Source organism: Nanorana parkeri, unplaced genomic scaffold (assembly GCF_000935625.1).
Source record: "Nanorana parkeri isolate BGI_ZX_2015 unplaced genomic scaffold, ASM93562v1 scaffold93, whole genome shotgun sequence".
Taxonomy (NCBI): Eukaryota; Metazoa; Chordata; class Amphibia; order Anura; family Dicroglossidae; genus Nanorana; species Nanorana parkeri.
In genome coordinates this window covers 1,607,830-1,622,951 of record NW_017306361.1, presented here as the reverse complement: position 1 = coordinate 1,622,951, position 15,122 = coordinate 1,607,830, and the positions used below count along the sequence as shown (strand labels likewise).

General features: G+C 36.4%; 1 protein-coding gene across 1 annotated transcript in view; it reads left to right on the top strand.

The window, feature by feature from the left end:
• The window catches only part of AFF2 (AF4/FMR2 family member 2), a 449,088-nt gene that overhangs the window by 134,091 nt on the left and 299,875 nt on the right, over nt 1-15,122 (top strand). Inside the window, exons 2-3 of the mRNA XM_018552592.1 lie at nt 2,085-2,205; nt 6,600-7,472. Coding sequence (XP_018408094.1) covers nt 2,085-2,205; nt 6,600-7,472 — 994 coding nt within the window. The remainder of the gene's footprint in view (nt 1-2,084; nt 2,206-6,599; nt 7,473-15,122) is intronic.

The window sequence follows — 15,122 nt, the reverse complement described above, 5'->3', positions numbered from 1 at the left end:
TGTGCATCCTCCCCTTAGAGTTATATATATATATATTTTTTTTTTTCCTTCTGCATTTCTCACCTAGGCGAGAATGATGTAGTCCGCAGCCTCCTGTGATCCTTACACCATGCATCTTAGGAGGCCTTTTGGCAATACAGAGAATATGTGCATTTGCTTCAGTGTCTCATCATGTGGATGGTTGTATATTCCTGGTTCTTGTAGGCAACCCCATGATGACACGTCACAACACATGCCATTATCAGGGGGGCCAGCTTCAAGAACCTTTATGATGTGATTTAAAATAACCTTGAACACGTGAAAAATAATGTGATTACTTCCCTATCCTACCACTTTACATTTTTATTAACTTTAATACAACCAGTCATGATAAAAGTATGGAAAACATGGGACCTTCCATTACTGATTTGTTTTTGAAGGTAAATGCTCCAGAAATGTCATTGTTATCCTTCCTTCACTAATTGGTGAGTCATTGACCTGCAGTAAGCATATGTATAAGAGGAATACTTAATATGCACATCCTAGTTCTCGCTTATTGGGTAATGAAAGAAAATTAAGACTGACAGCTTTGGAGCATGTACTGTATATTCATAAGCAGGTTAGCAATGGCAGCCCCCATGTTTTATTCTATCAGGTTCCTTTTAATGAGTCACTTCACCCACAATTGATGTTTTCATTGTAGGTGAAACCTGATAGGCAGAGTTAGACTCTCACATTATATGTACTCCAACAGTGATATCTCTGCCATAATTCCCAATTCTTTTAAAGTCCTTCTGGGAGTTTTGGGTGTTCATGTCCATCTTTATATGTTCCAGTCTCTCCCATTGCTTTCTACATCAGACAAAACATATAGAAAATCAGGCTGGGAAAGTGGGGCCCGCACATTACCACAGTGACTCTCCAGCATCCTTTTAAAAAATGTAATATCTAACCCTTTAAGATGCCCATAGACATAAGTTAACTGTTGCATGATTTGAACTATTTGCTCAGCTTGTGGTGAAAAGATGTCTGTGGAAATTATGCAACCAGTGTTGACACTCCAGACTAATAAATCTCAGGGAAGAAATCAGCCGGGTTGGTTTTTAGCAGACATCTTCTAATGTTTCCCATAATAAAGTTGGCACAAAGAGCATCTGCACAGTACAAGTGACCCCATACGCTGACAGCTTATACCTTTGTTTTAATAATCTGCAGTTCCATTTGCCCTGCCTACAGCAACATGCATTGTGTTGCACATTACTGTGCATTGTGTTAAGGCAGTCAATTAATTTTGAATGCACTACCAACACACCGCAGTCAAGAACAGATATGCACCAATTTTTCCAATGTTTATGCACTGTGGTGCGATGCGGTGTAGAAGCATTGCCCGCTACTTTATTCTACACCGCATTGTGAAAAAAATTAAAGGACAGGAAGGCACAATTAGTAATTAAAAGCCCACAGAAGTTCTAACCCATTTCCACTGTACACTATAAAAAAAATGGTTTTGGCCTGCGTTCCATCCTTATTGAAAATATTTTGCTTCATTGTTGTCTTTTTAGTCTGTGGTCATCAGGACAGGAAGTGAAGGGACTGCAAAAAAATATAACCTCACTCTATCCAAAATATGGCTAGGATTTGGTATTATTATTGGTATTTATTAAATAATATTCACTAATTTATTTTGTACTTGCCACAATCATCATAGTATAGTAGTAGTATAGTACTGATATAGTAATAGTAGTAGCATTGTAGCAAAACATTTAGACTTTTTTCAGTTTACTATCTGAACAATTTTGCAGTAATCATTAAATATTTCAATATTAATACTGTTTTCAAAACTCATTCCAATTTGTTTAAGTAATACCAGCATTCTGTTCTGTATGCAGTCATTAATTCATTTGACATCTCCTTTACAGACATTTCTGGTGTTTGCCACTGACAAAAAATATGAATAAATAAAATGCTTGCCGGCATAATAAGTTTTGACAGTTGTGTAGTGTTGATGTCAAGGCGTATAGTAAGTTAGAATTTTTTTTAGTAAAAGTCTTCTGCAGGTATGATCCACATTTCAGCACAAATAACACTTTGTTTTTTATTAACAGTCATTATGAACAAGAGCGGAATGCACTGAAAAGAAAAGAATGGGAGAGAAGAACTCAAGAGGTCCAGCAGGATGAAGATCTCTTTGCTTCTGGTTTTAATCTTTTTGGGGAGCCTTACAAGGTAGGCATGGCTGATAATTAGGCCTAAATTTAAAGGGAGCCTTTCACCCTGCTCTTTAAAGGCAAGGATCCAGTACAAGGATCCAGTATGTAGTGACCCAATCACTATACACTTCTACCAGGTTTAACATGACAATTTTAAAAGTTGTTTTCAATCCTTTTAAATTTGCAGTTTTAATTAAAATAATACTTGACATTATGTTTGTTGTTTAGGAAACTGGTATGGGGTGACAGCTGTCTCTCAATTGTGTTCTTACATTGTCACCCAAACCCATCCACCCCAATGGTGACTTTGAGTGGCACTGATATTTTAATTTTTGAGTTTAGATATGCTTTAACTATTTAACTGCAGTAAACTGAAATTTGGATGCCTCCTTTGGTTCACTGCCAATTTTACACTATTGGCATTTCCAGTTCCTTAATAAATCAACCTGACTGTATTCACAGTTCTTGAGGCATTCCACAATACAATTAAATGCTACAAAAATTCACTTGAAATATTTACACAGAATTAGGCATAGCAAAGAATACGCCAGTTTGATTCATTACTGATGGTTGTTTTTCTTTGTGATAATGAGTTAAACTGTGTGTGAGGCAGCAGAACAAATATGCAAGTGTTTAAAAAGTGCATCATAAGTCCTCTGGCTATATCCAGAGCACAATAGTGTCCTCTTGTTCTCAGCATGGAGGTTGAAAAGAGAGAGTGAGAGTGAGCCTATGTTTGGCTGATACCCAAATGGTACATTGTGCAACTCTGTTGAAGGAGACAGCTTATAAACAAAGAGCTTATTCTTGGCTTAGCTAAATGTAATTTCTGCCACTAAAAATGACAAAACCTAGGAACTGTTAGTAAGTAACTGTGATGTCTTGCTTTTGTTCTCTCAACTGTAAATTATAAATATGTTACTCGGTTTTAATGTTTTGTAGATCTTCCGAGATTATGTAATTATGTTCAACTGCATACATACAATCATACCACAGCAAAGTGCGCTTGAGATCATTCTAATTACTACAGCTGTGCTATTGTTGACGTTTCAGTATATTGTTTAACGTACCCAGACCAGTATTGCTTTCAGTAACCAGAACAGTAAAATTTATGTAATTTTACTTATATATAAATATGTTTGACCACAGAATGTATGTGCTTTTACTAAAACTTTTTTTTGTTTTATTAAGTTTTTGATACAAAACAAATAATATACAAGAAAAGGGTCAAGTACAAACGATGAACAGTAGACATAGTACAATAATCATTTTGGTGGATACAAATAATAGGTATCAGAAAGGAATCCCCTCCCCCCTCCCACCCACACCACAAAGGCCAGCAAATAACAGCCAGTATGATTACTCTACAAAAAATTACAAAAAGTGCATATAAATAGAAGAGCCCTATAGCAAATATAAAAAATCAATCCACATTTGATATCATACGTTATCAGGTCAGAACTGTAGCAAGAAAAAGCCCAAAGGACATCTAAGGGAAGGGGACCGAGGAAGAACAATAAGGGTTACTGAAAAGAAAAAGGAAAGAGACAAGTAGAAGAGAGGTAGAGAGAGGAACCAACAGGGGGAACAGAGTAGGCATAGGAGGAATGGGAGAAAAAAAGGGAACACCCTGCTGGCCATGAGTCCTCCCCTGCTATCCAGAAGTCTCCTCAAGTAACATTTGCATAGAAATTCTTATCAGGACATGCCCTGCCAATTTTAGGCAGATCTGAGGGAAGCATATTGAGGTGTAGTGAAAAATGTTCCCAACAAGCCCAGATACGGGAAAATTCATCCAGTGCATCACGTCTTGTGAACATTAGTTCTTCCATTTAATTTACTAAAACTTAATGAGGATTGCTATGGGTAGAGAGAACAGTACAAGATTTGTTATTTGTAGTCTAATGTGTAATTTGCAAATGGGGCAGAGATTAGCTATGGATATTGCAGTGCATGATGGCAGATGTAAAAATAAACATAATGCTGTTAAGGATAAGGATAGGTTAGACATGTTAGGTTTGCAATGCTGATGGTTATAGAGTATTCTGAAATTACATATTTAAACATGCCTGTTAAGAATTTCCACTAATAAAACTAACCTGATAGCATCCAGGCCCCTGGGAGCCTTTTAAACTCTTATGCAGTTCTTGACTTTTCAGATACTAGTACAACCATTCTGCATATTACAATGCAATGCAATGAACTCAGAAGCTGCCTACTAGTTTTAGAGAGGTTCAATGTTGCTTTGGAACCCCATCAAATTATGCTGGCACTATCACTCCATTTAAAAAAGTTTTTTTGTCCCTGTGTCAACTGGCTTTTATGGGCAAATGCAACATTGTTTTACATAATTTTGAGTCACTTCTGAGATCATTCAGAATATATGGTGCATTTCATCTGCTTCTAGCTATTTTTGTATTTCCATAGAGTTGTATGGGGAGAGAAGCAGTTCCAAAAGTGCAATGACACTCGCCCTTATTTTTATGTCCTGTTTTTGCCCTCTGTACCTCCATTTCTTTTACCCTTGGCTGCAGCCACTGTTCGGACAAGTTTTGTTTGAAACTGGTATCTTCTACAAAAGTCAAACGAAAACAAATCAACTTTTGTCAAATGGAGAGGTGTTGACAGGGCCCACATCTTGTCCAAATTTCAGCTGAGTCAGCTTAAATACTGTAAAAAAACATATTGAGAAGTGAATATTACCTTCCAATCACTAATTTTTTTTTTTTTTTTGAAACCCTGGTGTTGGTTCTCTTTCCTGGCCCTTTTCTGATAAACCAGCAAACCTTTCTAGAGAAGTGAGCACAGCATGATACACTTTGAACTATTCTCAACAGATTCTCATGTGGTTATTCTACATACAACTATCATATTTCATAAGCTATATTGTTCTCTATTTTTTGCACTGTGATATGGTAGCAGTGTGCCAGACATCACCTTTATGCTGCCCATATATGTGATAATTATTGCTTGACAGATCATAGATTTGATCCTCTCAATCTGTCACATGAAAGCAATCATCCGACACAACAATTAAATAGATCAGTTTAGTAAAATTATGTTAGATTTACTGTGAGGATTAAATATATGTTTTTTCTTAAAACAGCTTACCATTTGACATGCCATTTAATGCCATCCAAAATACAGTAATTTTTTATTTATTTCAGTTTTATTCATTTAAACGAATAAGCAGAACATAAATCATATAAAGATATTCAACCATTATTGAACAATTGTTGAAAAAGTAATGTATGACATAAGAACACTCATGTCCAATAAAATGAGAAAAATATTAAGGATTGGAACAAAAAGGAAGGAAGAGAAATTAGACAGGGGAATGACAAAAGACAAAGACAAACTCTGGTTATGGTATTTGAACTTATTCAAATCATAAAGTACATGGATGTTACCCATTAAAATTATTATTTCTTCATCACAACTGTATTATATAATCATACCATTATGATGAGATAAGACAAATAGAATATCAAGTATAAGGCTCTAAATATCCATTACCACTTTTAATGAGATGAATCATCTGCAGTTGAGAAATGAACGCATGGTGTGATAAAGTAATCAGTGTAGTGTTTAAAGGTGTTTGTAGATTGTAGATAAATGTCCAAATTGGCAAATAAAATAATTGAAAGGCTAAAGGTTAATAAATACCCCAGCCAACCAATATTGGGAGACAGTTCATCAGCACAGATAATCTAGCCAGCTATTGTTCCACTTAGGTCTGCTCAGTGTGGATAAACATGTATGCATGAAGGAATTAAAAGTGCATATTCATGTATATATGATTGGGGAGAAAGATAATTTGACAGTTAATGTTTGGATTTGTAGTGCATTAAAGGCTACCTCCTTAGGCACTGTGTCTGGAAGGTGGGAGGGGAGCTGTTGGTTTCCTACACTGAAAAAAGGACTAGGAAATCCCCCAAAATCTTTCCCATCTTTGTCTTGAGTGCTAGATGACCTTGCTCTGGCACTGATCTGACCTCTATTTATTGTCTGTGTCTATTTGGCTCTAAAAGTGAATGTTTCATTTTTGTAATTATTTTATACTTAGAACAAAATTAAGCCCGCAAATGGTTTTCCAGTTTCTCCATAGTCTCTGTTGAAAAGAGCCTAAAAGCTTATCTATATACAGTATATACAGTATATATACAGTATATATATAGAGATATATATCTCTCTATATATAGAGAGAGAGATATATATATATAGAGAGATATATATTGTATACAAAATCATTTTACTTTGTCTTTTAATTATTATATAACCCAGACTACACATGTTGCAAGTGCCATAAATTGGCTCCTTTAACAATTATGATTGTTCCTGTGTGTAGTGTTTATTTGTTGCTTTTCTGTGAACGTTCAAAAATGTTTGTTTTAATTTGTTACATTATAGACAAATAAAGGAGATGCTCTTGCAAACCGTGTCCAGAATACCCTGGGAAACTATGATGAGATGAAAGACTTGCTGACCAATCACTCCAACCAGAGCCATCTGGTAGGAATCCCAAAAAATTCTGTTCCTCAAACACCAGTTGAGAAAAACGAGCAAAACTTCTTTCCAGAGCAAAGAAACAGAGTGGCACAATGCCATCAGAGTAATAACCATTCATCCACATCAATGCCACCACCCTCAGGCTTGGCTCCAATGTCCACAATGGTTCATGAAGGAACAAGAAAGTCAAGAATGGATTGGCCACATGGTGGACATAACTCTACTTGTACACAATCAAGCCAATCAAGTCGATCAAAACACAGCTCGTCTCATGATTTATCACAAATTAGGTATGAAGACCTTTATAACTGCCAAAATGAGCAGCATAAAATTGTAAATGTGGAGGAACCAGTGCCCGCAACTTCACCAGCTCACTCAAGGAGATTTAATCACTCAAAAACATTGAGTGGGGAACAATCTTACAAAGAAACCATTCATTCAAAGTCTCCCATTGATTTAGAACTTTCAGGACATAGCTCTGTGTCTCCTCTTCCTTCTACATCTCTTCTTCTGGCAGTCAATAGTCTGTCCTCTCAAAACTTTCCCCCCGGACTTCACAGTAAAAGTAGCATTATGCAACAGAAGCCAACAGCCTATGTCAGGCCAATGGATGGTCAGGACCAAGTACCCAATGACTCACCTGAATTAAAGCCACCAACAGAATTTGAAGATGGATTTAACAGCCAGTCTTTTGGAGCAATACTGGAAGGAAAGGTCAATGCGGCAGTCAGCAAGACCAAACTGCCAAAGCTTAGCATTCCTCAAAATAGTGAAGTAAGTCCAAATTTTCCTATTCTGTCGAATAGTTATTGCTTATTTTTGTCCTAATTTTCTATGCTGCACATATTTTTGTCCACATTGTTACATGTCACAAATTGCTTTAAGTGAACCTGTCAGTCATTTTCAACATTTAAATTTGTAATTTCTGTCTAAGAGCAGGTATACTTTTCTGTATTTTGGGGAACAAATTACTTTTTTTATTAGAATTCAGTAGCATTTTCCTTTTAAGGGTTAATGCAATCACAGTTACTGTTGCAATTAAATTATAAATTACCCACACTTTCATTAACATGGCTGACCAAAGTGCAATAAGCCATATTAAAGTGAGGCTGTCAGGCATCTGTGGATTTTATTTCAGGCACAACAAAATGTCTTCTACTAGTGTAATACGCCAGAAACCCCTCCTTTGTCTGATTCTCTAAAACTAATTTCACTTAGTTTCTAGGGGGTGGGCTTTATGGCTAAGCCCTGCCAACTGCAAGTTTCCTATCTGTAGTGCATCAGTGTTGATTAAGGGTTCTCTTATTGGACAGAACAACGGCATTGGGTGTGGCTTAGTACTGAAGTCAGGGATGTCAGGCTGTTATTACAAAAATCAAACTAGTTTCAGAAAGGCACACTTGGTGACTTATAAAGGCATCAGCAGACATCCTGTGGCATCTGCTATAAGGGCAGTCTCTTAGTTTTAGAATGTTAAAATGGCTGATGGGTTTGTTTTAAAGTGGAACTTCAAACAGCTAAATGCACAGGTGAAATACATATCGAAATACATAGTTGCTGTTTTACCTTTGAAAGACCCTGTCTAGTACTTACTGCATACTATTACTAGTTCAGTGTCACTCTTTCTTGGATCTGCTCTCTGCTATTTTAAAAGAAATAATAAGAGGGAGAAAAGCTGGTCTTAGGTGGAAAAATAACACAAGAAGCTGTATTACTGAGCCAGGAAATAATTGTGTGGCCGTGCATTGTGGCAGAGGTGTGTAAATGTATAAACCCTTCAGCAGGTAAAACAGTAAGGATATTTATTTAACATGTGCATTTGTCTGGAAGTGTTTTTAAAGTTCTTGTGTTTAGAAGGAATTGGCAGAATTGTTTCCACAAGATTAATTCAAGCATTCTTGTGCTTGGTGTTATTATATTTGCAGTTTAGCTGGCATTAGGATAGCTGTACTTCTATCATGGAGAACTCAAGTTATTGGGTTTCCAAACGTAAGCCAAACAAGGCAGATCTAAGATACAAATTACAGCTTCTTCACTGGAGTTAAAACAACTACATCTACAACCATTATTGAAAGTACACCGATAACCTACTCAAAGAATAGACCTGTTATGCTTTGAATTGTTATTCCTAAATGCAGAACCCATTTATATTAGCAGTTTTTATTTAGTACACTATTTGTTTGCATACACTATTCGCGGACCTGACTAAGCAAGCAGAATATGTGGAAAGAAGGCCCAGTCTGGCAACTTGGCAAGTCTAGAATTAACCATAAGGGCTGTTTTGTTCTAAATTGTTCGGTGGTTGGTATGAACTCCTTCGTAGAGTCAAATGTTTTCCAAGAAATAGAACTCTGTCTGCTTAGATCTCAAAGTGCTAAAATCCAGCAGAGATGTCAATACATCATTGCTTGCCAGTGTAACATTATTAATCCACCTAGTTTGGCAGGGTACACAAATCAAAGCTGACGTTTTACTGCTTAGTCTGGCAGAACTATAAGCAAAGAGGCTAATTTTCTAAAGGAGTTGAAAATCTTCTTTCAATAGATTGTGTGAATATTCAATTGAGTTATCTATTAAATGTTAACACAAATTCCTGTTTACTAATTTCTTCTGCACATTAATAGTAATTCTATGTGAACATGAACCTGCTTAGCACATTGCTGGATAATAGAAATAAAAACTATCACAGTTTATTGGGTGAAGATTCTCAACTCCGTTAGTAATTCAGACCAGGTGTATTTTCACTTTTGCAGTCAAATCTGAGAAAACCCCACTATATATATATATCTTATCATTTAGCTCTGTTGAGCGGGCCTTTAGACTACTACTCGTCTCCCTATAATTTCAAATTGACAGGAAACTCTGGCTGTCCCCATTGAAAGATTAGGGACAGACTGAGCATCTACTCATTAACAATGCAAGGCTTCTAGATATTTAACTCTTTGTTAGGACTGTGTTCAAATCTAATTTACAATTAACTAAAATCTTCTTGCACTATACAGACAGGGTTTATTATTAGGTTCCCCTGCCCCTTTCATTCCAGAGGAAAATTCTGTTGGAGAAAAAACTTTTCTTTCAGAATAGAGAAAGTAATATGTAAGAAAATTTTTTTAGGTTATGCTATGTCAATAAGAACATTTAACAATTATAAAATAGGTGTTATCCCAATTTGGTTGCAAAAGTGGAAATACACTTTAAGGCTAGGTTTGATGTGCTTTGTTTCTGTAGCTATTACCATTTGTCTTTGTCTTTATATTGGACACAAATATAGCCTTTTTTTCCCTTGCAAAATCACTGGTTCCATCATTGCTGGCCATAATCAGACAGTATAGAGGTGAGCATTTTCAGTGATAAATGTGTTGAGCCACAGGTACTTTGTGCTAAAAGGCGCTGCAGCAGATTAACGATTGTCCCCTTTCCCTGTACATAACAGAATTATTATTTCCATTAACATGCTGCATAAATCAATGTTTTAAGAAATGATTATGGAGTGTTCAGGGGTGCAGTAAATCCCAACAAGGATTGGCAGTTGCAAGTTGAGATGAGCCTAGCCTGTGTATGAACAGTGTTAAAGTGAACCTGTCATGTACAGCGAAATGTAAAAGGTACTGCTATTGATAAAGTGCAGGCACTGAAGTAGCTGTGTTTGTCTTCAGGTTAGTTTATTTGTGATTGGGGACAACCTTGGATCCAAGGTCCAGGCTGTATACTGGGACACAAGTTTTGCACAAGTCAACACTGAACCACTTGTACAGATGCTAACTCTGTCCCTGTCATACTGTCCCTGTCCCTGTCCCACTTCTGTTAAACAGGTCATCATCAGGAAACCCACACTGAGAAATGCCATGCAGCCATTGTTGTAGTGCATATTGACAGGAAGCAACTGCAATAATGCTGCAGACATTAGCAACACTGAGATGCAACAAAGGATTAAAAAAAACTGAAAACTAGTATTTTATTTTTTTAAAATGGCAACAGTTTATGACATGCAGTGTAAACTAAGGGGTCTATTCATGAAGCTGCCGAGGGATCTTGCCGTAGCTTCGGCCGATCCTTAGGCTAGCTTCGGCCCCAGGACCCCTTCGGTTCAGTTCCCTTCGGCCCCAGGACCCCTTTTCGGTCATTCACTCGGCTGCCCTCGGCAGCATAGTGAATAGACCCCTAAATGTCAGTCTTTTAGGGTTTAAATCTACTATTATTTTTTATGGCCTTTAGATTTTTCTTGCTTTTTCTTTCTTATTGTTGTTATTGTATTCAATTTAAATTTGTAGTTTATCCACTAGAGGCAAGTTAAATTGACCTCTATAGTGGGCTGTCTAAGTGCATAACAGCTATTGAGATATCAATCATTTTTTCAACCTGCTGTGAGAAAGAGTTATAAAGCTTGACCTTTGTTTAGAAGTGCAGGAAGCGCAGCCTGCATAAATAATAAACAAATATGGCTGAGTCCATGTACATACTATATCTATTTACAAACTATACGTAGAAACAAGCTTTTCCTATGGTGGCTACACATGTATCGAGATGGTCATTTGCTGTGACTAAACCAATTAGATTGAATGAAAATTATAGATAAATGCACAGATTTACAATGACTTGTACCAAGATGGATCACAAATTGATACATATACGGCCACCATTAGATGTGTGTTTAAAGGAAATTGTAAAGACTACACTTGCCCTTTATGTATCTGTGAAAAGACTAGTTCCCAATAATTTTGCAAGTCATTATAGATTCCGCTTACAAAATGGCCACAGTACAGTGTGCAGATGACAGGTACTCCAGGTTCTAAAAGGTGCACACTGATCAACCATCCAAACAAACGAGAAAACAGAGTCCAGAGCCTTATTTTTCAGCATCTCCTATTCCAAGACCTATTACCTTGCAAAACTTGTATTTTTCTTTATAATAAACTGTAGGAAATGTATCAAATACTTCAGTTTAGATCAGATTTTCCTTTTTCTACATAAATAATGTGCTTGTCTGTTTTAAAGCTCCGTGTTATTTATTAACATTCCACAGTGTAACAAAGACTGATGTGTTTTGCAGTAACACTTGCAGTAACTTCAGAAGAGTTGTGTGTAAACTGTGAATTCTTGTTCTTCCCATGAAGTAAACAGTAAAAGCTACTGTCAGAGGGACTGGCTAGACGTAATGTGTATTTTTAATGTTTGTAGCCCCTTGTAGAACATTTTTGGACACTCTTATGGTGATCTATTCGTATAGCTTGTAATAAGCTTTTAGCAGGAAACAGTAAATTCATGTACGTTTGCTATATTCTAAAATATTTTTCCAGCACAGTAAATCAGTCTTTCTGTTTATATTAGTGGTTAGATATCCTGAAACATCAAGACTTTGCTTTTGGCAAAGGTAGAGTTAGAATAAAATAAATACATGAATATAGAAAATAATTCTGGAGCATTCTAAAGAGTCTTTTAATACACTTCTTACAACCATTAGGCCCAGATCTGTTCTGATCAAGTCAGAACCAACACAACTTACCACAAATCCTGTTCACAGTAATCATACCTCCTAACTTTCTGAAATGAGAAAGAGGGACACCCTATAACACAAAGTATGAAGGCAATGGACACACCTCCATGCCCTGTCTCCAGTTACATTAACCACTAAAAGTTGTGGAAAAAATTTGCACAAAATGATGGGTAAATCCATAATTGCTTTTTTTTCCACCACTAGGTGTTCATTATGCTGGCTTTTCAAAATAGCAAACATAGGGGTCTATTCACGAAGCTGCCGAGGGCAGCCGAGTGAATGACCGATCTGAAGTGAAGTGAGCCGAACACTGTTCGGCTATTCACTTCAGGCTGGTACGGCTAATTTCAGCCGTACATCGGCTGAAATTCTGCTCGGTCCCTCAGAGGTGGAGAAAAGCACTGATGTGTCTTTTTTTTTCTTTATTCTGACACGATCGATGTCAGAAAAGAAGAAAAACTAGCATTGTTCCCGCCCTCTGCTGATGGACCTGTGCCGAAGCTAGCCGAAGGATCAGCCGAAGCTACGGCCAGATCCTTCGGCAGCTTTGTGAATAGACCCCTATGTGTATCACTATTGTTGCCATATAAAGATGGATTAAAGATTTTACAGAGTATAAGACATCTCATAGGAAAGGAAGAAAGAGGGCTTTGATTCCAAAGGTGGGACAGTCCCTCCAAATGAAGGACGGTTGGAAGCTATGAGTAATGTTGGCCATACACACAACACTCTGTATAGCCAGACTTCCAAACTGTATAGCCAGGTTTCTAAACAATCCTCCATCCATGTGAAGTTCACATCCTCTTATGCATGTTGGGCAATCTACTGTTATTGTGATTATCATACAGCCAGAACTAAAATGCTGTTCTGTACAGATTCTTGTTCACATTTATAAAATAAAATAAACATATGGATAGCCTCACTTACAATGTATTAGGTAAAGTATAAGAAAATAGTACATCCAGGCTAACAGAACAAAGAGCATTTCAAATCTGCCATCCCCATACTGTTAAGAACATTAGGGTATCAATGTTCAGTATACTATTCCAGTGAAAAACATATTGTGAGAGCTAAAAATATTTACATTGCATATGAATATTATACAGTCTTCCTTTGCTTTCATTTTTCTCTTAGCTTGATTGTTGTAATAGTTTGTTTTTTTTACAAAACTCAATAGCTCAAGGTGAAATTCACACACACACACACACACACACACACTTAAATCAGAAGAGTGACTCTCTGATCAGACACAATAGTTTTCCTCCAAAGGAAGGGTATAGTGTAATATAAAAATAATAATAACAGGTAAAAGATGCCTCAAAACATGTCAATATTTGGGGCTATGATGGTCTTGTGGATTATTGTAGACAATTGCTTTAAGCTGTTACTCAGTAAGGTTAATGAACTTCAATAGAAAATTGTTTACTCTCTTGCCTTAGCATCAGTATCAAAATGTAAACAATGTGCATATATATCACAGGCACAAACAAAGCACCGTCCTTACATTATACAGCCAAAAAGACAGTATAGGTATAAACTTTCTTTTTGTGCTATGATTTTCTGGGCACCAGCAGTTGCAAGAGGTTCTGCTGCTAGAGTTACTCTTTGCCTGCTATGGTCCTTTTTTTCTCTCTATAAATACATTTGTTAGACTCAGCTGTTACTTTTAATAAACTGGTAAAGTGTAGAGTATATCTAATGTCAAAAGTAGGTAATTTATGCAGCATCCATCCACCAACGTCGTACTACAATTTTGGCTAAAATGTATGATTCCTATGCTGGCTTTGATGTTGATCTTTCTGAAGGCTTGATAACTGGGACTCTTTTGCCAAATTTGCAAAAAACTGTAAAGCATGTGTACAATTAGCGCAAGGGACTGTGCATTTGGCATTGTATATTAGCTTACTATTATGCTTCCAACTGTGGTAGTAATGAACAAACCAAATAAATTCATAGTGCTATAATGTATAACTCACAGTAATGAGGCAATTCTAAAGCATAACATTATGTGAATTAACTTTAATAATCATGGAAAGAAGATTAAATCAATGTACTATTACATTTGAGTTCTAAAGACTTTTATTGATATTTTCTCAAGGCTCTTGGAATGGTACTGGCATACTATAATGTACTAAACAGCAGTTACTACACGTTTCACAAAGATGTTCCCTGATCTGGGGAAACAAATCAATTTTACTTTTGTCATCTCCACTTAAGTCCTGAAATACAGAGAACTTCCATTTCCCATTCCTGCTTAGATGTATTTGATGGCTGTAATATTCAGCGAAACGATAAGCTTTGTTATATGTGTTTCAAATCATCCAGCTATTACTGCTCCTATTGATCAGCTTAGTAGTTCTCAGCCTAGAAGGACAGACGTTCTAATTCTCCATTAAGGATCTCCAGAAATTGACAGAAAAATGGCTGCATTGATTTAGTCCAGACAGTTAATGTGTGTGGCTCTGGCGGTGATATATATATTTATTTTTTGTTAATAAAAAGGGAATAACCCTTTCAGAGCAAGAACATATTGCTACATTGTATTATTCTGTACAAGGAAAAGGATGCCAATAATTTAAAAGGAAACTATAATGGTTTGGGGTCAATTTAAGAGTAGGGAAAGTATAGTGTAGTTTTGAGGAAACACATGCATTGAATTATTTTGGCCTTTACCATTATTGTTTTTTAATATGACTTTCATATTTGTGCAAGCTTGCCCTTCCATATTTTCATTATTAAACTAAATATAGCGATTTGTAGGTTATCCACTGAAAGGAAATCACACAGGTTTGTTTTGTGAGAAGTAGCAGTAAAGCAGAACTATAGCACTCTACAGTAGGAAGCGTAGCTTGTATTGAGCAGATATGACTGCCCCAGATATGAAGCACCTAAGTATATAATTAAAAACTATCAATAGATACTAGACTAAA